General features: G+C 50.3%; 1 protein-coding gene across 1 annotated transcript in view; it reads right to left on the minus strand.

The window, feature by feature from the left end:
- Nucleotides 1–26,285, minus strand: part of LOC141161965 (protein mono-ADP-ribosyltransferase PARP14-like) — a 41,721-nt gene that overhangs the window by 2,489 nt on the left and 12,947 nt on the right. The window contains exons 7-16 of the mRNA XM_073647553.1: nucleotides 24,288–24,515; nucleotides 23,967–24,188; nucleotides 18,356–18,431; nucleotides 13,857–14,006; nucleotides 11,513–11,575; nucleotides 9,591–9,770; nucleotides 9,034–9,240; nucleotides 3,021–3,641; nucleotides 2,000–2,142; nucleotides 795–969 (exon numbers count right to left, since the gene is read on the minus strand). Coding sequence (XP_073503654.1) covers nucleotides 795–969; nucleotides 2,000–2,142; nucleotides 3,021–3,641; nucleotides 9,034–9,240; nucleotides 9,591–9,770; nucleotides 11,513–11,575; nucleotides 13,857–14,006; nucleotides 18,356–18,431; nucleotides 23,967–24,188; nucleotides 24,288–24,515 — 2,065 coding nt within the window. The remainder of the gene's footprint in view (nucleotides 1–794; nucleotides 970–1,999; nucleotides 2,143–3,020; nucleotides 3,642–9,033; nucleotides 9,241–9,590; nucleotides 9,771–11,512; nucleotides 11,576–13,856; nucleotides 14,007–18,355; nucleotides 18,432–23,966; nucleotides 24,189–24,287; nucleotides 24,516–26,285) is intronic.

Raw genomic sequence — 26,285 nt, forward strand, 5'->3', positions numbered from 1 at the left:
CGGGCCAGGCAAAGAGCGACAGACCGAACGCAGAGAGACCCCGGGCCAGGCAAAGAGCGATAGACTGAATGCAGAGAGACCCCGGGCCAGGCAAAGAGCGATAGACCGAACGCAGAGAGACCCCGGGCCAGGCAAAGAGCGACAGACTGAATGCAGAGAGACCCCGGGCCAGGCAAAGAGCGACAGACCGAACGCAGAGAGACTCCTGGGCCAGGCAAAGAGCGATAGACCGAACGAAGAGAGACCCCGGGCCAGGCAAAGAGCAACAGACCGAACGGAGAGAGACCCCGGGCCAGGCAAAGAGCGACAGACCGAACGCAGAGAGACCCCGGGCCAGGCACAGAGCAACAGACCGAATGCAGAGAGACCCCGGGCCAGGCACAGAGCGACAGACCGAACGCAGAGAGACCCCGGGCCAGGCACAGAGCGACAGACCGAATGCAGAGAGACCCCAGGCCAGGCAAAGTGCAGTATCTCTGGGGTGCACCTTGCAGTGCGGTATTTCTGGGGTGCACCTTGAAGTGCGGTATCTCTGGGGTGCGGTACCCCTGGGGTGCGGTACCCCTGGGGTGCAGTATTTCTGGGGTGCAGTATCTCTGGGGTGCACCTTGCAGTGCGGTATTTCTGGGGTGCACCTTGAAGTGCAGTATCTCTGGGGTGCGGTACCCCTGGGGTGCGGTACCCCTGGGGTGCAGTACCCCTGGGGTGCAGTATTTCTGGGGTGCGGTATTTCTGGGGTGCGGTATTTCTGGGGTGCACCTCGCAGTGTGGTATATTCGGCGCTCGCTCCTCACCGTGCCGTCCTGCGTAGCTCCTGTTGAAGCCGTTGTGATTGATGTGTTGGATGGATCTCAGGTCGGTCCCGTGGAAGAGCCGCTGCTCGCTGTTCACACTCCTGCTCTTCGCCTCGATGCTCTGCTTCTTTATCTGGTAATTCAGCCACAAATCCTTGTTCTGAACCCTCTGGATCTGTGAGGACAGAACAGAAAATAATCAGAAGAACAGGGCAGAGCCTGGAAGAGAGGAATCCCCTGAGATCAGCGGCGACGGGATCCTGGGAGCATCCTGGAGCGCGTGACCATCACATGACGGGACTTGCTCCCAGGGTCGGCGGCGTCTTGCGACGGGGCAGGCTCCCAGGGTCGGCGGCGTCCTGCGACGGGGCAGGCTCCCAGGGTCGGCGGCGTCCTGCGACGGGGCAGGCTCCCAGGGTCGGCGGCGTCCTGCGAAGGGGCAGGCTCCCAGGGTCGGCGGCGTCCTGCGAAGGGGCAGGCTCCCAGGGTCAGCGGCGTCACGCGACGGGGCAGGCTCCCAGGGTCGGCGGCGTCACGCGACGGGGCAGGCTCCCAGGGTCCGCGGCGTCACGCGACGGGGCAGGCTCCCAGGGTCGACGGCGTCACGCGACGGGGCAGGCTCCCAGGGTCGGCGGCGTCCTGCGACGGGGCAGGCTCCCAGGGTCGGCGGCATCCTGCGACGGGGCAGGCTCCCAGGGTCGGCGGCATCCTGCGAAGGGGCAGGCTCCCAGGGTCGGCGGCGTCACGCGACGGGGCAGGCTCCCAGGGTCGGCGGCGTCACGCGACGGGGCAGGCTCCCAGGGTCGGCGGCGTCACGCGACGGGGCAGGCTCCCAGGGTCGGCGGCGTCACGCGACGGGGCAGGCTCCCAGGGTCGGCGGCGTCACGCGACGGGGCAGGCTCCCAGGGTCGGCGGCGTCACGCGACGGGGCAGGCTCCCAGGGTCGGCGACGGGGCAGGCTCCCAGGGTCGGCGGCGTCCTGGGAAGGGGCAGGCTCCCAGGGTCGGAGGGGCAGGCTCCCAGGGTCGGCGGCGTCCTGCGAAGGGGCAGGCTCCCAGGGTCGGCGGCGTCCTGCGAAGGGGCAGGCTCCCAGGGTCGGAGGGGCAGGCTCCCAGGGTCGGCGGCGTCCTGCGACTGGGCAGGCTCCCAGGGTCGGCGGCGTCCTGCGAAGGGGCAGGCTCCCAGGGTCGTTGGCGTCCTCTTACCTTTAGTATTTGGCTCCGACACGTTTGGGCGAACAGCTGCTGGACCTGTAAGTGTTCAGTGGAGCCGGCGGGGACGTCCACCTCCATCACCGGACTGGAATTCATCGGCTGCCAGAAGTCCGGTAACTTCAGAGACGTCTCCTCTAATATAAGATGTCTGATTAGCGCGGGGTCATAACTCTGCTACCTGTGCAGCTCCAGTGTCCCAGCCGCCATCATCCTGTCACCGAATAGGAGCATCCTCCGGGAATTTGTTACAATGTATCAACCCATGGAAAGCAGAAATCTCCTGACACATTGTAACAATTATCTGCATGATCAGGACAGGGAGGGCTGAGATCTCTGCCTCCGTGTGTGAACGAGAAAGTGCTCAAACAGGTGGTGACATCACTCATATGACGTCATCAGACACAAGACCACACCCCTTATGCTACAGCACCGCCTCCTCATGAGACCACACCCCTTATACTACAGCACCACCTCCTCATCTGTTACTGCTGACAACCTGCCTGTATATCATAGGGGTGAGGGGTTGTCAGCCCCGCCCCCAGTGGTGACATCACTGATATGACATTAGACCTCACCCCTTATTCTACAGCACCGCCTCCTCATGAGACCACACCCCTTATTCTACAGCACCGCCTCCTCATCCATCACTGCTGACAACCTGCCTGTATATCATAGGGGAGAGGGCTTGTCAGCCCCGCCCCCTGGTGGTGACATCACGGATATATGACATGAGACCACACCCCTTATTCTACAGCACCGCCTCCTTATCTATTACTGCTGACAACCTGCCTGTATATCATAGGGGAGAGGGCTTGTCAGCCCCGCCCCCTGGTGGTGACATCACGGATATATGACATGAGACCACACCCCTTATTGTACAGCACCGCCTCCTCATCTATTACTGCTGACAACCTGCCTGTATATCATATGGGAGAGGGCTTGTCAGCCCCGCCCCCTGGTGGTGACATCACTAACACAATCAGACATGAGATGGGTGGTGAAGTGTCGTTACCATGTTTCAGGACCCGCTCGATGGTGATCTGGTTTCCATGTCTGTCGGTGGCCGTCAGGTTCTTCGGGTCCACGGTGATCCTCTGGTTTCGGCTCTGGACGGTGACACTGCTCTTATTTGCGTTCCTCGCCTCCTCCAGCTCCAGGTTCGCCATGTCCTCAAACACCGCCATGTTGGCTCCGTGCTGGTGTCTCCACTCCACCAGGTTGGCGGTCAGCTCGGCCGCGCGCTCTCGGCTTTTTCGGTCCTTTACACAATTCACAATTTTCTGGACCTCGTTGTTGATGAAGAGAACGTCGCGGGTGAGGCCGGAGATGTGGATGGAGGGGTCGGGCGGTCGGTAGACGACAGACACCTGGAACTTTCTCTGGAGGGTGAGTATTTTCTGGTAGTCGCTGTCCTCCAGCTCGGCCACGCTCTCGTCCGTCAGCGTGGTCTCCGTCTGCTCCTGCTCGATCTGCTGCTGCAGCCATTGCTTGGTACGGACAATCTTCTCCTGGTCGTCCGAGCACAGACTGAAGACCACCGGATCCAGGTTGTCCAGGAGCTGGAAGGCCGTCAGCTTCTGCACCGGCTTCTTCTGGGACGTAGGACGCAGGAAGGTGGGGACCCGAAAAAGGTCTGAAGATGGGGGAAGAAGAGAGGGTCACCATTGTGAGGGAACCACCCAGGGTATCACAGAGCCCCTCACCATTACTAAAGGGCCGGCGACCACTCCAAACCTCCAGCTCCAAGATCTCTGCATGCTTTCAGTGAATGGAAACGCTCAGCCCCACCCTGACCCATTCCTTCTCTCAGCTGAGAGTTTGTGGCATTTGTATCCAGGCCAGACTAACACACTGTAACAAACTGTCAGCATAGGAGAGATTTGTGCAGCTGTGTTCTGCTCACAGAGGATTGACTGCACTGACACAAACCCTCAGCTGTGAGAAGTATTGCCTCAGGTCAGCTGCTGAGCCTCTGAAGGTCTCCAGTCACTGACACCACGCAGAGACCATGAAAATAGTGAGGATCGAAACACAAAGGGGCCAATTCATCGCCGATTCATCATCTTTCTTTGTGATTTTCTTTTCATTTCTTTCCTTAATTCTTTACCTGTTTTGTATTATTTTTTGCCACTTTTTTGCGCTCGTCATGTGGCCATTGCTCATCAATTTTAGTTTTTACTCAATTCATCATTTGTGACTTTTTAAAAAGTTCTACCCCTATCTCCCCAGTATACTTTTCACAATTATTTTCTTTTTCAACAGTTGAACACGAACATACAACATTTTAAAGGATTATTCAACTTTTAAAGAGATGTTCTCAATTTCTTAAAGTGCTTTAATTTAATCTGCTGTTATTCTTTTACAATGAGAGCTTTCATCAAACAAAGTCCACGGAGCCCAGACCCTAGTGCCTGGCCCAGAGTACACAGTAGCTAAGTTCCAGGAGAGGGGTTAACTCTTAACATCCCAGACAGCTCTCTTCAGTCCCTTGATTTCTATACAGCAGTTATTTGCTCTCGTCCCCCCTTTCCCTCTCAGCCTCTGAAGAGATGCAGCTATAAATCACCAGCCCTACAGTGTCCCTCTGCTCTCACTGTCCTTCCCTCTGCTCTCACTGTCCTTCCCTCTGCTCTCACTGTCCGTCCCTCTGCCCTCTACTCTCACTGTCCGGCTCTCTGCTCTCACTGTCCGTTCCTCTGCTCTCACTGTCCGTCCCTCTGCTCTCACTGTCCGTCCCTCTGCCCTCTACACTCACTGTCCGGCTCTCTGACCTACGCTCTCCCTGTCCGGCTCTCTGCTCTCACTGTCCGTCCCTCTGCTCTCACTGTCCGTCCCTCTGCTCTCACTGTCCGTCCCTCTGCTCTCACTGTCAGTCCCTCTGCCCTCTACTCTCAATGTCCGGCTCTCTGACCTACGGTCTCATTGTCCGGCTCTCTGCTCTCACTGTCCATCCCTCTGCTCTCACTGTCCTTCCCTCTGCTCTCACTGTCCGTCCCTCTGCTCTCACTGTCCTTCCCTCTGCTCTCACTGTCCGTCCCTCTGCCCTCTACTCTCACTGTCCGGATCTCTGACCTACGCTCTCACTGTCCGGCTCTCTGCTCTCACTGTCCGTCCCTCTGCCCTCTACTCTCACTGTCCGGATCTCTGACCTACGCTCTCACTGTCCGGCTCTCTGCTCTCACTGTCCTTCCCTCTGCTCTCACTGTCCGTCCCTCTGCTCTCACTGTCCGTCCCTCTGCCCTCTACACTCACTGTCCGGCTCTCTGACCTACGCTCTCACTGTCCGGCTCTCTGCTCTCACTGTCCGTCCCTCTGCTCTCACTGTCCGTCCCTCTGCTCTCACTGTCAGTCCCTCTGCCCTCTACTCTCAATGTCCGGCTCTCTGACCTACGGTCTCATTGTCCGGCTCTCTGCTCTCACTGTCCATCCCTCTGCTCTCACTGTCCGGCCCTCTGCTCTCACTGTCCGGCCCTCTGCTCTCACTGTCCTTCCCTCTGCTCTCACTGTCCGTCCCTCTGCCCTCTACTCTCACTGTCCGACTCTCTGGCCTACGCTCTCACTGTCCGGCTCTCTGCTCTCACTGTCCGTTCCTCTGCTCTCACTGTCCGTCCCTCTGCTCTCACTGTCCGTCCCTCTGCTCTCACTGTCCTTCCCTCTGCTCTCACTGTCCTTCCCTCTGCTCTCACTGTCCTTCCCTCTGCTCTCACTGTCCTTCCCTCTGCTCTCACTGTCCGTCCCTCTGCCCTCTACTCTCACTGTCCGGCTCTCTGACCTACGCTCTCACTGTCCGTCCCTCTGCTCTCACTGTCCGTCCCTCTGCTCTCACTGTCCTTCCCTCTGCTCTCACTGTCCTTCCCTCTGCTCTCACTGTCCGTCCCTCTGCCCTCTACTCTCACTGTCCGGCTCTCTGACCTACGCTCTCACTGTCCGGCTCTCTGCTCTCACTGTCCGTCCCTCTGCTCTCTGTCCGTCCCTCTGCTCTCACTGTCCGTCCCTCTGCCCTCTACACTCACTGTCCGGCTCTCTGACCTACGCTCTCCCTGTCCGGCTCTCTGCTCTCACTGTCCGTCCCTCTGCTCTCACTGTCCGTCCCTCTGCTCTCACTGTCCGTCCCTCTGCTCTCACTGTCAGTCCCTCTGCCCTCTACTCTCAATGTCCGGCTCTCTGACCTACGGTCTCATTGTTCGGCTCTCTGCTCTCACTGTCCATCCCTCTGCTCTCACTGTCCTTCCCTCTGCTCTCACTGTCCGTCCCTCTGCTCTCACTGTCCGTCCCTCTGCTCTCACTGTCCTTCCCTCTGCTCTCACTGTCCTTCCCTCTGCTCTCACTGTCCGTCCCTCTGCCCTCTACACTCACTGTCCGGCTCTCTGACCTACGCTCTCACTGTCCGGCTCTCTGCTCTCACTGTCCGTCCCTCTGCTCTCACTGTCCGTCCCTCTGCCCTCTACACTCACTGTCCGGCTCTCTGACCTACGCTCTCACTGTCCGTCCCTCTGCTCTCACTGTCCGTCCCTCTGCTCTCACTGTCCGTCCCTCTGCTCTCACTGTCCTTCCCTCTGCTCTCACTGTCCTTCCCTCTGCTCTCACTGTCCGTCCCTCTGCCCTCTACACTCACTGTCCGGCTCTCTGACCTACGCTCTCCCTGTCCGGCTCTCTGCTCTCACTGTCCGTCCCTCTGCTCTCACTGTCCGTCCCTCTGCTCTCACTGTCAGTCCCTCTGCCCTCTACTCTCAATGTCCGGCTCTCTGACCTACGGTCTCATTGTCCGGCTCTCTGCTCTCACTGTCCATCCCTCTGCTCTCACTGTCCGGCCCTCTGCTCTCACTGTCCGGCCCTCTGCCCTCTACTCTCACTGTCCTGCTCTCTGACCTACGCTCTCACTGTCCGGCTCTCTGCTCTCACTGTCCGTCCCTCTGCTCTCACTGTCCGTCCCTCTGCTCTCACTGTCCGTCCCTCTGCTCTCACTGTCCGTCCCTCTGCTCTCACTGTCCATCCCTCTGCTCTCACTGTCCGTCCCTCTGCTCTCACTGTCCGTCCCTCTGCTCTCACTGTCCATCCCTCTGCTCTCACTGTCCGTCCCTCTGCTCTCACTGTCCGTCCCTCTGCTCTCATTGTCCGGCTCTCTGCTCTCACTGTCCATCCCTCTGCTCTCACTGTCCATCCCTCAGCTCTCATTGTCCGGCTCTCTACTCTCACTGTCCTGCTCTCTGACCTACGCTCTCACTGTCTGGCTCTCTACTCTCATTGTCCGTCCCTCTGCTCTCAACTGTCCATCCCTCTGCTCTCACTGTCCATCCCTCTCCTCTCAACTGTCCATCCCTCTGCTCTCACTGTCCATCCCTCTGCTCTCACTGTCCATCCCTCTGCTCTCACTGTCCATCCCTCTGCTCTCACTGTCCATCCCTCTGCCCTCACTGTCCATCCCTCAGCTCTTATTGTCCGGCTCTCTACTCTCACTGTCCGTCCCTCAGCTCTTATTGTCCGGCTCTCTACTCTCACTGTCCGTCCCTCTGCTCTCACTGTCTGGCTCTCTGCTCTTATAGTCCGGCTCTCTGCCCTCTGCTCTCACTGTCCGTCCCTCTGCTCTCACTGTCCATCCCTCTGCTCTCACTGTCAGTCCCTCTGCTCTCACTGTCCGTCCCTCTGCTCTCACTGTCCGTCCCTCTGCTCTCACTGTCCGTCCCTCTGCTCTCACTGTCCGTCCCTCTGCTCTCCCTGAGCGGTTTGCTTGTTCAAATACCCTGTTATCTCTGTGTAAATACAGGGATAGCAGGAGACTGCAGAGCTCTGAACCCCTCAAGAGACAACTTGAGAACACCTCTTAAAGTTGTGACAAAGTCACTGGTAAAGTGCTGGAGGGGAGATATGTTTCCCTGAGGCTGTTGTCTTCAGTGAACTAAAACCATTAAGTTTCCTCCAGCATATTATTTGTTGAGAGGGGTTAAGTCCATAGTAAAAGGGAGTGTTTTTTTGTGAATGACCATTGTGAAGGATGGGAGGCCATTCACCATATCTCTCCAATCAGGGGAGTGTCTGGGCTTTAAATAGCCAGCCTTGACACTCAGGTTTGGTCAGTACATGGGGGCCAGATCCAGAGAGGAGCATGTATTAGCTTTTGCTAAACCTGAATCGTGTGGTTTTTTGATAACCCGGAGTGGCTGGGACCCCGGCCGGTGCAAGGACTTTGTTGGACTCTTTTCTTATTTTGTTTACCGTTAGGCCGGATGGGCTGTGTTTATTTTTCATGAACTTTACATCGATTTATGCTGCTTAATAAACCAACTGAAAATTTAAAGAGACAGTGTTCCATTTATACCTCAATGTGTAGCCGAGTGAGCAGATCTACCACAAAGTCTAAAAAGACTTAAAAAAAAGCAAAACAGCAAAAATAATTAAATAAAACATTTTGCCCCATTTTGATAAAATTGGGAGTAAAATCCACCAGGGTAAAAAGAAAGAAGACAAAACAAAAGACTGAGGAGTATTCGGTACTAGTGAAGGAGCGGCACCGGTCCGGGAGGAAAATCTCTGTGCTTTTATTTTTCATGGGTCACTATTTGGAAGGGGTTGTCCAGTAGTTGACACTGCCCCTAAAAATGCCCCGAAATGCTGAATTGTGCCCATGGAAAGTTGAAGAACTTTTCTGAAGTTTTATGTACAGGAGATGCCGCCCGTTAATCCCCTCCATATACTTGTCTTAGCCATTTACAAGATATTTCACAACTTTTTAAAACTTTTTTTTTCAGGAAATGGGGAATTTTAATTAGGTTGACCGTGCCCTTATCCAGCAGACCACACCCCTTCTGTTCCCCCAGGATGGGCCTCTGGGCCCCGGGACCCTGCATCTGGGCTTTTGCCTAAATGGGACCATTTACAATCAATTTGTTTGTCCATAAAGTAAGTGCCCCCATCATCATCTGTGCAGCATCTTGCTGTACTGCATCCCCTGTCCGTGGTCCTGTGCACCCTGTGACTATGATGTGCAGGTCGTCCCCCTCCCCCCGCACCCTATACACCGCACTCACCAGTTAGTCTATTAATAAAGGATTTTGGCGCAGTCAGCGCCGTCCCCTCCTTCTTCTTCATGCTCGTGTAGAAGTCGTTCAGCATGTGCTGCTGGAATATCACCACCTTCACCGTCTGGATGGACCTCGCTGACCCCGAACTGATGAACTCCATCACCGTGCCTAGAATGGCATCGCCCACCGCCGCTGCCGCCAGTCTACCTGCCCCTGGAGCAACAGAAAACCAGAGCTGAGATCCACGGTCCACATCTCATGATCGAATGTTATGTCCTGATCTCTGGGAATATGGTGGACAGGCCGGAGAGGACAGTGCACACGTCATACAGAACCCAACAGAGGACACCGGTGTATGCATGAAATCCTATTACATGGGGGCGCAGCGCCCCCCCATGGGTGGAAGTCTACAGCTGGTTATTGCGTGTGGAGTCGTGATACAGAGTAATGTGGAGAACATTGGTATATCAGACCCCACACAGGAGGGGACGAAGCTCCACAGCTCCACTGCTCCCATGATGGCCTGGGCCCGGAGAGCGGTCAGCGCCTGGACAATGCCATACCTGTCCCCAGAGCCGGGAAGGCCACACAGGCCGCCTGCTGCGCCTCGCTCTCCTGCAGACAGGACAGGACGATCTTTTTGATGTCTGCTTCTTGTGTTGGCCCCGGCACATGGAGGATCCTGCTACTCCCAGCAAGGTTTCCCGAGTCTGTGATGACGTAACCCTTGTGGGGCTGAGACCCTGAGGAGAAGAGTCAAGAAGGCGGAAATCCAAGAATGAGTAATCCATGGGGTCATCCACAGAAGACGCACAAAGATCCGTCCGCCCTACGTGGAGCATGATCCGTCCGCCCTACGTGTAGCGTGATCCGTCCGCCCTAAGTGTAGCGTGATCCGTCCGCCCTACGTGGAGCGTGATCCGTCCTCCCTTCGTGTAGCGTGATCCGTCCTCCCTTCGTGTAGCGTGATCCGTCCGCCCTACGTGTAGCGCGATCCGTCCGCCCTACGTGTAGCGCGATCCGTCAGCCCTACGTGTAGCGTGATCCGTCCGCCCTACGTGGAGCGCGATCCGTCAGCCCTACGTGTAGCGTGATCCGTCCTCCCTACGTGTAGCGTGATCCGTCCTCCCTACGTGGAGCGTGATCCGTCCGCCCTACGTGGAGCGTGATCCGTCCGCCCTACGTGGAGCGTGATCTGTCCGCACTACGTGGAGCGTGATCCGTCCTCCCTACGTGTAGCGCGATCCGTCAGCCCTACGTGTAGCGTGATCCGTCCTCCCTACGTGGAGCGTGATCCGTCCGCCCTACGTGGAGCGTGATCTGTCCGCACTACGTGGAGTGTGATCCGTCCGCCCTACGTGGAGCGTGATCCGTCCGCCCTACGTGTAGCGTGATCCGTCCTCCCTACGTGTAGTGTGATCCGTCCTCCCTACATGTAGCGTGATCCGTCAGCCCTACGTGTAGCGTGATCCGTCCGCCCTACGTGTAGCGTGATCCGTCCTCCCTACGTGTAGCGTGATCCGTCCTCCCTAAGTGTAGCGTGATCCGTCCGCCCTACGTGTAGCGCGATCCGTCCGCCCTACGTGTAGCGTGATCCGTCCGCCCTACGTGTAGCGTGATCCGTCCGCCCTACGTGTAGCGTGATCCGTCCTCCCTACGTGTAGCGTGATCCGTCCGCCCTACGTGTAGCGCGATCCGTCCGCCCTACGTGTAGCGTGATCCGTCCTCCCTACGTGTAGTGTGATCCGTCCGCCCTACGTGGAGCGTGATCCGTCCGCCCTACGTGGAGCGTGATCCGTCCTCCCTACGTGTAGCGTGATCCGTCCGCCCTACGTGGAGAGTGATCCGTCCGCCCTACGTGAAGCGTGATCCGTCCGCCCTACGTGGAGAGTGATCCGTCCGCCCTAGGTGGAGCGTGATCCGTCCTCCCTACGTGTAGGGTGATCCGTCCGCCCTACGTGGAGCGTGATCCGTCCGCCCTACGTGGAGCGTGATCCGTCCGCCCTACGTGGAGCGTGATCCGTCCGCCCTACGTGGAGCGTGATCCGTCCGCCCTACGTGGAGAGTGATTCGTCCGCCCTACGTGTAGCGTGATTCGTCCGCCCTACGTGGAGCGTGATCCGTCCGCTCTACGTGGAGCGTGATCCGTCCGCCCTACGTGGAGGGTGATTCGTCCGCCCTACGTGTAGCGTGATGTGCACATCTGATGGCCATAGGGCCGGGAATGTAACTGCTTCCCCCTTCATGAAGGCCTGAATGTAGTCACAGATCCCCCAATCCTGGAGGCCGTGATTACCGGGCAGCAGTGGAGATTCTAGGGGTCTTTTCAATATGTCACGTCGCCCCCTCTATCCCCATAGGAAGGACAGTAAATGTTTTTAGTAGGACCACGAGTGACTTCTAAATCACAGCCGTGTGTAACAGTCTGGACAGTGTGAAACATATTCCTAAAATACCACAGTAAATGCAATCTATAGACTGTTACCCAACATCATGGCGACTGACTGAACGCTCGGTCCGGCAGCATCTAGAATGGCTTTCGAGACACCTGAAAAAAGGAAATATGCAATTATATCCAGCTCTGGTCTCTAATGCATCTGTAAATGTATATGATGGCACTGCGCAACACTCTCCAGTCTGGAGCTTACAGCAGCAGAGGGCTATTATGTGATCAGTATGGAGATTACAGCAGCAGAGGACTATTATGTGATCAGTATGGAGATTACAGCAGCAGAGGACTATTATGTGATCAGTATGGAGATTACAGCAGCAGAGGGCTATTATGTGATCAGTATGGAGATTACAGTAGCAGAGGGCTATTATGTGATCAGTATGGAGATTACAGCAGCAGAGGACTATTATGTGATCAGTATGGAGATTACAGCAGCAGAGGGCTATTATGTGATCAGTATGGAGATTACAGTAGCAGAGGGCTATTATGTGATCAGTATGGAGATTACAGCAGCAGAGGACTATTATGTGATCAGTATGGAGATTACAGCAGCAGAGGACTATTATGTGATCAGTATGGAGATTACAGCAGCAGAGGACTATTATGTGATCAGTATGGAGCTTACAGCAGCAGAGGGCTATTATGTGATCAGTATGGAGATTACAGCAGCAGAGGGCTATTATGTGATCAGTATGGAGATTACAGCAGCAGAGGGCTATTATGTGATCAGTATGGAGATTACAGCAGCAGAGGACTATTATGTGATCAGTATGGAGATTACAGCAGCAGAGGACTATTATGTGATCAGTATGGAGATTACAGCAGCAGAGGACTATTATGTGATCAGTATGGAGATTACAGCAGCAGAGGGCTATTATGTGATCAGTATGGAGATTACAGCAGCAGAGGGCTATTATGTGATCAGTATGGAGATTACAGCAGCAGAGGACTATTATGTGATCAGTATGGAGATTACAGCAGCAGAGGACTATTATGTGATCAGTATGGAGCTTACAGCAGCAGAGGACTATTATGTGATCAGTATGGAGATTACAGCAGCAGAGGGCTATTATGTGATCAGTATGGAGATTACAGCAGCAGAGGGCTATTATGTGATCAGTATGGAGATTACAGCAGCAGAGGGCTATTATGTGATCAGTATGGAGATTACAGCAGCAGAGGGCTATTATGTGATCAGTATGGAGATTACAGCAGCAGAGGACTATTATGTGATCAGTATGGAGATTACAGCAGCAGAGGACTATTATGTGATCAGTATGGAGATTACAGCAGCAGAGGACTATTATGTGATCAGTATGGAGCTTACAGCAGCAGAGGGCTATTATGTGATCAGTATGGAGATTACAGCAGCAGAGGGCTATTATGTGATCAGTATGGAGATTACAGCAGCAGAGGGCTATTATGTGATCAGTATGGAGATTACAGCAGCAGAGGACTATTATGTGATCAGTATGGAGCTTACAGCAGCAGAGGACTATTATGTGATCAGTATGGAGCTTACAGCAGCAGAGGACTATTATGTGATCAGTATGGAGATTACAGCAGCAGAGGGCTATTATGTGATCAGTATGGAGATTACAGCAGCAGAGGACTATTATGTGATCAGTATGGAGATTACAGCAGCAGAGGACTATTATGTGATCAGTATGGAGATTACAGCAGCAGAGGACTATTATGTGATCAGTATGGAGCTTACAGCAGCAGAGGGCTATTATGTGATCAGTATGGAGATTACAGCAGCAGAGGGCTATTATGTGATCAGTATGGAGATTACAGCAGCAGAGGGCTATTATGTGATCAGTATGGAGATTACAGCAGCAGAGGACTATTATGTGATCAGTATGGAGATTACAGCAGCAGAGGACTATTATGTGATCAGTATGGAGCTTACAGCAGCAGAGGGCTATTATGTGATCAGTATGGAGATTACAGCAGCAGAGGGCTATTATGTGATCAGTATGGAGATTACAGCAGCAGAGGGCTATTATGTGATCAGTATGGAGCTTACAGCAGCAGAGGGCTATTATGTGATCAGTATGGAGATTACAGCAGCAGAGGACTATTAGGTGTTCAGTCTATTTCAGAGTTATCCAGCTGATTAGTGGTTGGTGCCGGCAGGTCCTCCTCTACCTCCGGGCCCAGTGCAGGAGCACCGGCGTCATGTCGGCATGACATTTCACCGTGATTATAGACATGAGATTCTTGGCAGACGTCTCACCACTATGGGCAGCTTACACTGGCCCCAGAGCTATAATGGGCCCCAGGGGATGTATGGAGATGGGTGCAGTGCTCATAAGGTCCCAATATACACAGATACAGATTTTTCTGATATTTTGGGAGCATCATGAAGGGTCACCTGAGTAGAGAGTAAAATTGTTATTGGAGGAGTTGACTACGACATCGGCCGCTTCTTTGGTGATATCTCCCGTCCTGATTTGGAAGGTCAGCGATCCGATCCTCATCTCATGAACTCCCAAAGACGGATTTGTGACTGTTCCACAGAAAACTGCAAAACAGAATGAGGTTGGGGAAACATCTCCTGAAAATCCGGCCAATTCTACAGCGAACCTGCAGCGCTCCGTGGGGCGGTAATAAGGCAGAACGTGAGGGGTCTCCAGCAGTAGCCTGACCCCTCGTCATCTCTGCCAGGCAGGCGCTCCTTCATTGTCACGCATCAGTCCTGTGACTATGAATTACAGGGAGGACGACTGCAGAGCCAGGATCAGCCACCAGGGGGTGAATTACAGACTCCCGGAGCTCACAGGCTCAAGATCAATGGCTGTCAGATCAGTGGCTGTCAGATCAGTGGCTGTCAGATCAGTGGCTGTCAGATCAGAGGCTGTCAGATCAGTGGCTGTCAGATCAGTGGCTGTCAGATCAGTGGCAGTCAGATCAGAGGCTGTCAGATCAGTGGCTGTCAGATCAGTGGCTGTCAGATCAGTGGCAGTCAGATCAGTGGCAGTCAGATCAGAGGCTGTTAGATCAGTGGCTGTCAGATCAGTGGCTGTCAGATCAGTGGCAGTCAGATCAGAGGCAGTCAGATCAGTGGCAGTCAGATCAGTGGCAGTCAGATCAGAGGCTGTCAGATCAGAGGCTGTCAGATCAGTGGCAGTCAGATCAGTGGCAGTCAGATCAGTGGCAGTCAGATCAGAGGCTGTCAGATCAGAGGCTGTCAGATCAGAGGCAGTCAGATCAGTGGCAGTCAGATCAGTGGCAGTCAGATCAGAGGCTGTCAGATCAGAGGCTGTCAGATCAGAGGCTGTCAGATCAGTGGCAGTCAGATCAGTGGCAGTCAGATCAGTGGCAGTCAGATCAGTGGCTGTCAGATCAGTGGCAGTCAGATCAGTGGCAGTCAGATCAGAGGCTGTCACATCAGTGGCTGTCACATCAGTGGCTGTCACATCAGTGGCAGTCAGATCAGTGGCAGTCAGATCAGAGGCTGTCACATCAGTGGCTGTCACATCAGTGGCAGTCAGATCAGTGGCTGTCAGATCAGAGGCTGTCAGATCAGAGGCAGTCAGATCAGTGGCAGTCAGATCAGTGGCAGTCAGATCAGTGGCTGTCAGATCAGTGGCAGTCAGATCAGTGGCAGTCAGATCAGTGGTTGTCACATCAGTGGCAGTCAGATCAGTGGTTGTCAGATCAGTGGCTGTCAGATCAGTGGCTGTCAGATCAGTGGCAGTCAGATCAGAGGCTGTCAGATCAGTGGCAGTCAGATCAGTGGCAGTCAGATCAGTGGCTGTCAGATCAGTGGCTGTCAGATCAGTGGCAGTCAGATCAGAGGCTGTCAGATCAGTGGCTGTCAGATCAGTGGCTGTCACATCAGTGGCTGTCAGATCAGTGGTTGTCACATCAGTGGCTGTCACATCAGTGGTTGTCACATCAGTGGCAGTCAGATCAGTGGCTGTCAGATCAGTGGCAGTCAGATCAGTGGTTGTCAGATCAGTGGCTGTCAGATCAGTGGTTGTCAGATCAGTGGCTGTCAGATCAGTGGCAGTCAGATCAGAGGCAGTCAGATCAGTGGCAGTCAGATCAGTGGCAGTCAGATCAGAGGCTGTCAGATCAGTGGCAGTCAGATCAGAGGCTGTCAGATCAGTGGCTGTCAGATCAGTGGCTGTCACATCAGTGGCTGTCAGATCAGTGGTTGTCACATCAGTGGCTGTCACATCAGTGGTTGTCACATCAGTGGCAGTCAGATCAGTGGTTGTCACATCAGTGGCAGTCAGATCAGTGGTTGTCACATCAGTGGCAGTCAGATCAGTGGCAGTCAGATCAGTGGCAATCAGATCAGAGGCAGTCAGATCAGTGGCAGTCAGATCAGAGGCTGTCAGATCAGAGGCTGTCAGATCAGTGGCTGTCAGATCAGTGGCAGTCAGATCAGTGGCTGTCAGATCAGAGGCTGTCAGATCAGTGGCTGTCAGATCAGTGGCTGTCAGATCAGTGGCAGTCAGATCAGTGGCAATCAGATCAGAGGCAGTCAGATCAGTGGCAGTCAGATCAGAGGCTGTCAGATCAGAGGCTGTCAGATCAGTGGCTGTCAGATCAGTGGCAGTCAGATCAGTGGCTGTCAGATCAGAGGCTGTCAGATCAGTGGCTGTCAGATCAGTGGCAGTCAGATCAGTGGCAGTCAGATCAGTGGTTGTCAGATCAGTGGCTGTCAGATCAGTGGCTGTCACATCAGTGGTTGTCACATCAGTGGCTGTCACATCAGTGGTTGTCACATCAGTGGCAGTCAGATCAGTGGTTGTCACATCAGTGGCAGTCAGATCAGTGGTTGTCACATCAGTGGCAGTCAGATCAGTGGCAGTCAGATCAGTGGCAATCAGATCAGAGGCAGTCAGATCAGTGGCAGTCAGATCAGAGGCTGTCAGATCAGAGGCTGTCAGATCAGTGGCTGTCAGATCAGTGGCAGTCAGATCAGTGGCAGTCAGATCAGAGGCTGTCAGATCAGTGGCTGTCAGATCAGTGGCTGTCAGATCAGTGGCAGTCAGATCAGTGGCTGTCAGATCAGTGGCTGTCAGATCAGTGGCAGTCAGATCAGTGGCAGTCAGATCAGAGGCTGTCAGATCAGTGGCTGTCAGATCAGTGGCTGTCAGATCAGTGGCAGTCAGATCAGAGGCAGTCAGATCAGTGGCTGTCAGATCAGTGGCAGTCAGATCAGAGGCTGTCAGATCAGAGGCTGTCAGATCAGTGGCAGTCAGATCAGTGGCAGTCAGATCAGTGGCAGTCAGATCAGTGGCTGTCAGATCAGTGGCAGTCAGATCAGTGGCAGTCAGATCAGTGGCTGTCACATCAGTGGCTGTCACATCAGTGGCTGTCACATCAGTGGCAGTCAGATCAGTGGCAGTCAGATCAGAGGCTGTCACATCAGTGGCTGTCACATCAGTGGCAGTCAGATCAGTGGCTGTCAGATCAGAGGCTGTCAGATCAGAGGCAGTCAGATCAGTGGCAGTCAGATCAGTGGCAGTCAGATCAGTGGCTGTCAGATCAGTGGCAGTCAGATCAGTGGTTGTCACATCAGTGGCAGTCAGATCAGTGGTTGTCAGATCAGTGGCTGTCAGATCAGTGGCTGTCAGATCAGTGGCAGTCAGATCAGAGGCTGTCAGATCAGTGGCAGTCAGATCAGTGGCAGTCAGATCAGAGGCTGTCAGATCAGTGGCTGTCAGATCAGTGGCAGTCAGATCAGAGGCTGTCAGATCAGTGGCTGTCAGATCAGTGGCTGTCACATCAGTGGCTGTCACATCAGTGGTTGTCACATCAGTGGCTGTCACATCAGTGGTTGTCACATCAGTGGCAGTCAGATCAGTGGCTGTCAGATCAGTGGCAGTCAGATCAGTGGTTGTCAGATCAGTGGCTGTCAGATCAGTGGTTGTCAGATCAGTGGCTGTCAGATCAGTGGCAGTCAGATCAGAGGCAGTCAGATCAGTGGCAGTCAGATCAGTGGCAGTCAGATCAGAGGCTGTCAGATCAGTGGCTGTCACATCAGTGGCTGTCAGATCAGTGGTTGTCACATCAGTGGCTGTCACATCAGTGGTTGTCACATCAGTGGCAGTCAGATCAGTGGTTGTCACATCAGTGGCAGTCAGATCAGTGGTTGTCACATCAGTGGCAGTCAGATCAGTGGCAGTCAGATCAGTGGCAATCAGATCAGAGGCAGTCAGATCAGTGGCAGTCAGATCAGAGGCTGTCAGATCAGAGGCTGTCAGATCAGTGGCTGTCAGATCAGTGGCAGTCAGATCAGTGGCTGTCAGATCAGTGGCAGTCAGATCAGTGGCAGTCAGATCAGAGGCTGTCAGATCAGTGGCAGTCAGATCAGTGGCTGTCAGATCAGTGGCTGTCAGATCAGTGGTTGTCACATCAGTGGCTGTCACATCAGTGGTTGTCACATCAGTGGCAGTCAGATCAGTGGTTGTCAGATCAGTGGCAGTCAGATCAGTGGTTGTCACATCAGTGGCAGTCAGATCAGTGGTTGTCACATCAGTGGCAGTCAGATCAGTGGTTGTCACATCAGTGGCAGTCAGATCAGTGGCAGTCAGATCAGTGGTTGTCAGATCAGTGGCTGTCAGATCAGTGGCTGTCAGATCAGTGGTTGTCACATCAGTGGCAGTCAGATCAGTGGTTGTCACATCAGTGGCTGTCAGATCAGTTGCTGTCAGTCGGCAATGGCTCCTGGAAGACTGACTTCTATTTTGCAAAGGAGAAATTCTCCAACAGAGACTGATGGCAACAACTGGGAAGTTGTGGTTTTCACTGAAGTTCTTCAGAAAGGTGTCGGGTTTGTGACATGTAGGAAAAAAATAAAGTTTCTTAGAGGAGAGAAAATCCCCAGCGACCAATAATAATCCCTCCACTTACTGGATCCCGGACTGTGGATCTGCTTCTTGCCTGACGAGCCGCCATCCGTATAACTCACCAAATGATTGCTGAACGCCTGCAGGAAGCACACAGAAATATACCGGGTCACACGGGGTGTTACACCCGCTAATGTACACAGGGGGCGCTATAATAGCAGTTATATTCTTGTACATAGGAGCAGTATTATAGTAGTTATATTCCTGTACATAGGTGCAGTATTATAGTAGTTATATTCTTGTATATAGGGGGCAGTATTATAGTAGTTATATTCATGTACATAGGGGGCAGTATTATAGTAGTTATATTCTTGTACATAGGAGCATTATTATAATAGTTATATTCTTGTACATAGGGGGCAGTATTATAGTAGTTATATTCTTGTACATAGGGGGCAGTATTATAGTAGTTATATTCTTGTACATAGGGGGCAGTAATATAGTAGTTATATTCTTGTACATAGGGGGCAGTATTATAGTAGTTATATTCTTGTACATAGGGGGCAGTATTATAGTAGTTATATTCTTGTACATAGGGGGCAGTATTATAGTAGTTATATTCTTGTACATAGGGGGCAGTATTATAGTAGTTATATTCTTGTACATAGGAGCAGTATTATAGTAGTTATATTCTTGTACATAGGGGGCAGTATTATAGTAGTTATATTCTTGTACATAGGGGGCAGTAATATAGTAGTTATATTCTTGTACATAGGGGGCAGTATTATAGTAGTTATATTCTTGTACATAGGGGGCAGTAATATAGTAGTTATATTCTTGTACATAGGGAGCAGTATTATAGTAGTTATATTCTTGTACATAGGGGGCAGTATTATAGTAGTTATATTCTTGTACATAGGGGGCAGTATTATAGTAGTTATATTCTTGTACATAGGGGGCAGTATTATAGTAGTTATATTCTTGTACATAGGGGGCAGTATTATAGTAGTTATATTCTTGTACATAGGAGCAGTATTATAATAGTTATATTCTTGTACATAGGGGGCAGTATTATAGTAGTTATATTCTTGTACATAGGGAGCAGTATTATAGTAGTTATATTCTTGTACATAGGGAGCAGTAATATAGTAGTTATATTCTTGTACATAGGGGGCAGTATTATAGTAGTTATATTCTTGTACATAGGGGGCAGTATTATAGTAGTTATATTCTTGTACATAGGGGGCAGTAATATAGTAGTTATATTCCTGTACATAGGGAGCAGTATTATAGTAGTTATATTCTTGTACATAGGGAGCAGTAATATAGTAGTTATATTCTTGTACATAGGGGGCAGTATTATAGTAGTTATATTCTTGTACATAGGGGGCAGTATTATAGTAGTTATATTCTTGTACATAGGGGGCAGTATTATAGTAGTTATATTCTTGTACATAGGGGGCAGTATTATAGTAGTTATATTCTTGTACATAGGAGCAGTATTATAATAGTTATATTCTTGTACATAGGGGGCAGTATTATAGTAGTTATATTCTTGTACATAGGGGGCAGTAATATAGTAGTTATATTCTTGTACATAGGGGGCAGTATTATAGTAGTTATATTCTTGTACATAGGGGGCAGTAATATAGTAGTTATATTCTTGTACATAGGGAGCAGTATTATAGTAGTTATATTCTTGTACATAGGGGGCAGTATTATAGTAGTTATATTCTTGTACATAGGGAGCAGTATTATAGTAGTTATATTCTTGTACATAGGGGGCAGTATTATAGTAGTTATATTCTTGTACATAGGGGGCAGTATTATAGTAGTTATATTCTTGTACATAGGGGGCAGTATTATAGTAGTTATATTCTTGTACATAGGGGGCAGTATTATAGTAGTTATATTCTTGTACATAGGAGCAGTATTATAGTAGTTATATTCTTGTACATAGGGGCAGTATTATAGTAGCTATAGTCTTGTACATAGGGGTCAGTATTATAGTAGTTATATTCTTGTACATAGGGGCAGTATTATAGTAGTTATATTCTTGTACATAGGGGGCAGTATTATAGTAGTTATATTCTTGTACATAGGGCCAGTATTATAGTAGTTATATTCTTGTACATAGGGCCAGTATTATAGTAGTTATATTCTTGTACATAGGGGTCAGTATTATAGTAGTTATATTCTTGTACATAGGGGGCAGTATTATAGTAGTTATATTCTTGTACATAGGAGCAGTATTATAGTAGTTATATTCTTGTACATAGGGGCAGTATTATAGTAGTTATATTCTTGTACATAGGGGCAGTATTATAGTAGTTATATTCTTGTACATAGGAGCAGTATTATAGTAGTTATATTCTTGTACATAGGGGCAGTATTATAGTAGTTATATTCTTGTACATAGGAGCAGTATTATAGCAGTTATATTCTTGTACATAGGGGGCAGTATTATAGTAGTTATATTCTTGTACATAGGGGCAGTATTATAGTAGTTATATTCTTGTACATGGGGGGCAGTATTATAGTAGTTATATTCTTGTACATAGGGGCAGTATTATAGTAGTTATATTCTTGTACATAGGGGGCAGTATTATAGTAGTTATATTCTTGTACATAGGGGCAGTATTATAGCAGTTATATTCTTGTACATAGGAGCAGTATTATAGTAGTTATATTCTTGTACATAGGGGGTAGTATTATAGTAGTTATATTCTTGTACATAGGAGCAGTATTATAGTAGTTATATTCTTGTACATAGGGGCATTATTATAGTAGTTATATTCTTGTACATAGGGGGCAGTATTATAGTAGTTATATTCTTGTACATAGGGGGCAGTATTATAGTAGTTATAATCTTGTACATAGGGGGCAGTATTATAGTAGTTATAATCTTGTACATAGGGGCAGTATTATAGTAGTTATATTCTTGTACATAGGGGCAGTATTATAGCAGTTATATTCTTGTACATAGGAGCAGTATTATAGTAGTTATATTCTTGCACATAGGGGGTAGTATTATAGTAGTTATATTCTTGTACATAGGAGCAGTATTATAGTAGTTATATTCTTGTACATAGGGGCAGTATTATAGTAGTTATATTCTTGTACATAGGGGCAGTATTATAGTAGCTATATTTTTGTACATAGGGGCAGTATTATAGTAGTTATATTCTTGTACGTAGGAGCAGTATTATAGTAGCTATATTTTTGTACATAGGGGCAGTATTATAGTAGTTATATTCCTGTACATAGGAGCAGTATTATAGTAGTTATATTCTTGTACATAGGGGCAGTATTATAGTAGTTATATTCTTGTACATAGGGGGCAGTATTATAGTAGTTATATTCTTGTACATAGGGGGCAGTATTATAGTAGTTATATTCTTGTACATAGGGGGCAGTATTATAGTAGTTATATTCTTGCACATAGGGGGTAGTATTATAGTAGTTATATTCTTGTACATAGGAGCAGTATTATAGTAGTTATATTCTTGTACATAGGGGGCAGTATTATAGTAGTTATATTCTTGTACATAGGGGCAGTATTATAGTAGCTATAGTCTTGTACATAGGGGTCAGTATTATAGTAGTTATATTCTTGTACATAGGGGCAGTATTATAGTAGTTATATTCTTGTACATAGGGGGCAGTATTATAGTAGTTATATTCTTGTACATAGGGCCAGTATTATAGTAGTTATATTCTTGTACATAGGGCCAGTATTATAGTAGTTATATTCTTGTACATAGGGGTCAGTATTATAGTAGTTATATTCTTGTACATAGGGGGCAGTATTATAGTAGTTATATTCTTGTACATAGGAGCAGTATTATAGTAGTTATATTCTTGTACATAGGGGCAGTATTCAGTATTATAGTAGTTATATTCTTGTACATAGGGGCAGTATTATAGTAGTTATATTCTTGTACATAGGGGCAGTATTATAGTAGTTATATTCTTGTACATAGGGGCAGTATTATAGTAGTTATATTCTTGTACATAGGGGGCAGTATTATAGTAGTTATATTCTTGTACATAGGAGGCAGTATTATAGTAGTTATATTCTTGTACATAGGGGCAGTATTATAGTAGTTATATTCTTGTACATGGGGGGCAGTATTATAGTAGTTATATTCTTGTACATAGGGGCAGTATTATAGTAGTTATATTCTTGTACATAGGGGCAGTATTATAGTAGTTATATTCTTGTACATAGGGGCAGTATTATAGCAGTTATATTCTTGTACATAGGAGCAGTATTATAGTAGTTATATTCTTGTACATAGGGGGTAGTATTATAGTAGTTATATTCTTGTACATAGGAGCAGTATTATAGTAGTTATATTCTTGTACATAGGGGCAGTATTATAGTAGTTATATTCTTGTACATAGGGGGCAGTATTATAGTAGTTATATTCTTGTACATAGGGGCAGTATTATAGTAGTTATATTCTTGTACATAGGGGGCAGTATTATAGTAGTTATATTCTTGTACATAGGGGGCAGTATTATAGTAGTTATAATTTTGTACATAGGGGCAGTATTATAGTAGTTATATTCTTGTACATAGGGGCAGTTTATAGTAGCTATATTTTTGTACATAGGGGCAGTATTATAGTAGTTATATTCTTGTACATAGGAGCAGTATTATAGTAGTTATATTCTTGTACATAGGGGGCAGTATTATAGTAGTTATATTCTTGTACATAGGGGGCAGTATTATAGTAGTTATATTCTTGTACATAGGGGGCAGTTTATAGTAGCTATATTTTTGTACATAGGGGCAGTATTATAGTAGTTATATTCTTGTACATAGGAGCAGTATTATAGTAGTTATATTCTTGTACATAGGGGGCAGTATTATAGTAGTTATATTCTTGTACATAGGGGGCAGTATTATAGTAGTTATATTCTTGTACATAGGGAGCAGTATTATAGTAGTTATATTCTTGTACATAGGGGGCAGTATTATAGTAGTTATATTCTTGTACATAGGGGGCAGTATTATAGTAGTTATATTCTTGTACATAGGGGCAGTATTATAGTAGCTATATTTTTGTACATAGGGGCAGTATTATAGTAGTTATATTCTTGTACATAGGAGCAGTATTATAGTAGTTATATTCTTGTACATAGGGGGCAGTATTATAGTAGTTATATTCTTGTACATAGGGAGCAGTATTATAGTAGTTATATTCTTGTACATAGGGGGCAGTATTATAGTAGTTATAATCTTGTACATAGGAGTAGCTGTTGGTGTCATCACCCGTGAGACTGACTGCATTTCCCAGAATTCCTTTCCCCTGGCAGTGTATTTTCGGCATGTAGGTCAGTGCTATAGTTACTCATTCCCTGCTTCTGCTCTGCTGTTCTTTGCTTTTCTTTGCTGCCCAGCATGTGAGACACAATCCATTCAGAGAGAGAGAGCAGTGGAGACATGTGATGTGTGACCTTCCGTATATTAGGGAGAGGAGTCAGATCCCAGCCTTCAGACTGCTGGACACTCATCATCGTTGACGTGTTGGTGATGATGGCAGGTGAACCTTACTGGGGGTCTTACCGGGGGCCTCCCCGCTCCAGACAGTGCATTAGTGATTGCTCACATACTATCTGTCTGCTGGATCTCCACTATAATCATTATGAGCTGCTGGAGGATTTACCTGGATTGTGTCTTTGTCTTGTGGGTGAAGAACAATTTCCACCTCCTTGAGATTTTGGGGTTTATTCTTGGAGCTGAACTGTGAGATTTCATCAAGCATCACAGCGGCTACGAAATCCTTGGGGAAGGCCAGATTCCCGGTTCCTAGGGCCGGGACGGACAGGGACTTCAGCCGCTGCCGGTCGGTCCATGTCAGGCATTGTTGGATAACTCCCCGCAATACCTGGTAGAAGGATTACAAAGTGATGGACACTAAGACTCGGTCCTCGGATGGATCATATTAACTCTTTCCCGCTCGCGTCTGGGAGAGCAGCAGGATTACCGTCTCTGCGGATCCTTGTCCATTGTCCCACTGCGGAGTCACGGCATGGAGGACGCTCTTACAGCTGAGGCTGCAGCCATCGGTGGCAATGACCGTCCCTGCGGACACCGGAGCCCCCGCGGTCAGGAGCTGCTGCAGACCGGCGCCAGCTCGCCGGTATATGGAGGAGGAGACTTTACCCCTACTGAGATCCAGGTCGCTCCCCACGCTGTTCACTATCACATCAGTCTGCAAGGAGGAGAGACACAGTGAGGAACGCACCACAACCATAGCCACGCCATGGAGGAACGCGCCACGCCATGGAGGAAAGCGCCACGCCATGGAGGAAAGCGCCACGCCATGGAGGAAAGCGCCACGCCATGGAGGAAAGCGCCACGCCATGGAGGAAAGCGCCACGCCATGGAGAAAAGCGCCACGCCATGGAGGAAAGCGCCACGCCATGGAGGAAAGCGCCACGCCATCGAGGAAAGCACCACGCCATGGAGGAAAGCGCCACGCCATGGAGGAACGCGCCACGCCATGGAGGAAAGCGCCACGCCATGGAGGAAAGCGCCACGCCATGGAGGAAAGCGCCACGCCATGGACAAAAGCGCCACGCCATGGAGGAAAGCGCCACGCCATCGAGGAAAGCGCCACGCCATCGAGGAAAGCGCCACGCCATGGAGGAAAGCGCCACGCGATGGAGGAAAGCGCCACGCCATGGAGAAAAGCGCCACGCCATGGAGAAAAGCGCCACACCATGGAGGAAAGCGCCACGCCATGGAGGAAAGCACCACGCGATGGAGGAAAGCGCCACGCCATGGAGGAAAGCGCCACGCCATGGAGGAAAGCGCCACGCCATGGAGGAAAGCACCACGCCATGGAGGAAAGCGCCACGCCATGGAGGAAAGCGCCACGCCATGGAGGAAAGCGCCACGTCATGGAGGAAAGCGCCACGCCATGGAGGAAAGCGCCACGCCATGGAAGAAAGCGCCATGTGATGGAGGAAAGCTGCCACGCCATGGAGGAAAGCGCCACGTGATGGAGGAAAGCACCATGTGATGGAGGAAAGCGCCACACGATAGAGGAAAGCAGCCACGTGATGGAGGAAAGCGCCATGTGATGGAGGAAAGCGCCATGTGAAGGAGGAAAGCAGCAGTGTGATGGAGGAAAGCGCCATGTGATGGAGGAAAGCGCCATGTGATGGAGGAAAGCAGCCACATGATGGAGGAAAGCGCCACATGATGGAGGAAAGCGCCATGTGATGGAGGAAAGCGCCACGCCATGGAGAAAAGCGCCACGCCATGGAGGAAAGCGCCACGCCATGGAGGAAAGCGCCACGCGATGGAGGAAAGCGCCACGCCATGGAGGAAAGCGCCACGCCATGGAGGAAAGCGCCACGCCGTGGAGGAAAGCACCACACCGTGGAGGAAAGCGCCACGCCATGGAGGAAAGCGCCACGCCATGGAGGAAAGCGCCACGCGATGGAGGAAAGCGCCACGCCATGGAGGAAAGCGCCACGCCATCAAGGAAAGCGCCACGCCATGGAGGAAAGTGCCACGCCATGGAGGAAAGCGCCACGCCATGGAGGAAAGCGCCACGCCATGGAGGAAAGCGCCACGCCATGGAGGAAAGCGCCACGTCATGGAGGAAAGCGCCACGCCATGGAGGAAAGCGCCACGCCATGGAGGAAAGCGCCACGCCATGGAAGAAAGCGCCATGTGATGAAGGAAAGCTGCCACGCCATGGAGGAAAGCGCCACGTGATGGAGGAAAGCGCCATGTGATGGAGGAAAGCGCCACACGATAGAGGAAAGCAGCCACGTGATGGAGGAAAGCGCCATGTGATGGAGGAAAGCGCCATGTGAAGGAGGAAAGCAGCAGTGTGATGGAGGAAAGCGCCATGTGATGGAGGAAAGCGCCATGTGATGGAGGAAAGCGCCATGTGATGGAGGAAAGCAGCCACATGATGGAGGAAAGCGCCACATGATGGAGGAAAGCGCCATGTGATGGAGGAAAG

The sequence above is a fragment of the Phyllobates terribilis genome, unplaced genomic scaffold (genome assembly GCF_046119375.1).
Source record: "Phyllobates terribilis strain yellow unplaced genomic scaffold, ASM4611937v1 Scaffold_9__5_contigs__length_417890890, whole genome shotgun sequence".
Classification (NCBI taxonomy): domain Eukaryota; kingdom Metazoa; phylum Chordata; class Amphibia; order Anura; family Dendrobatidae; genus Phyllobates; species Phyllobates terribilis.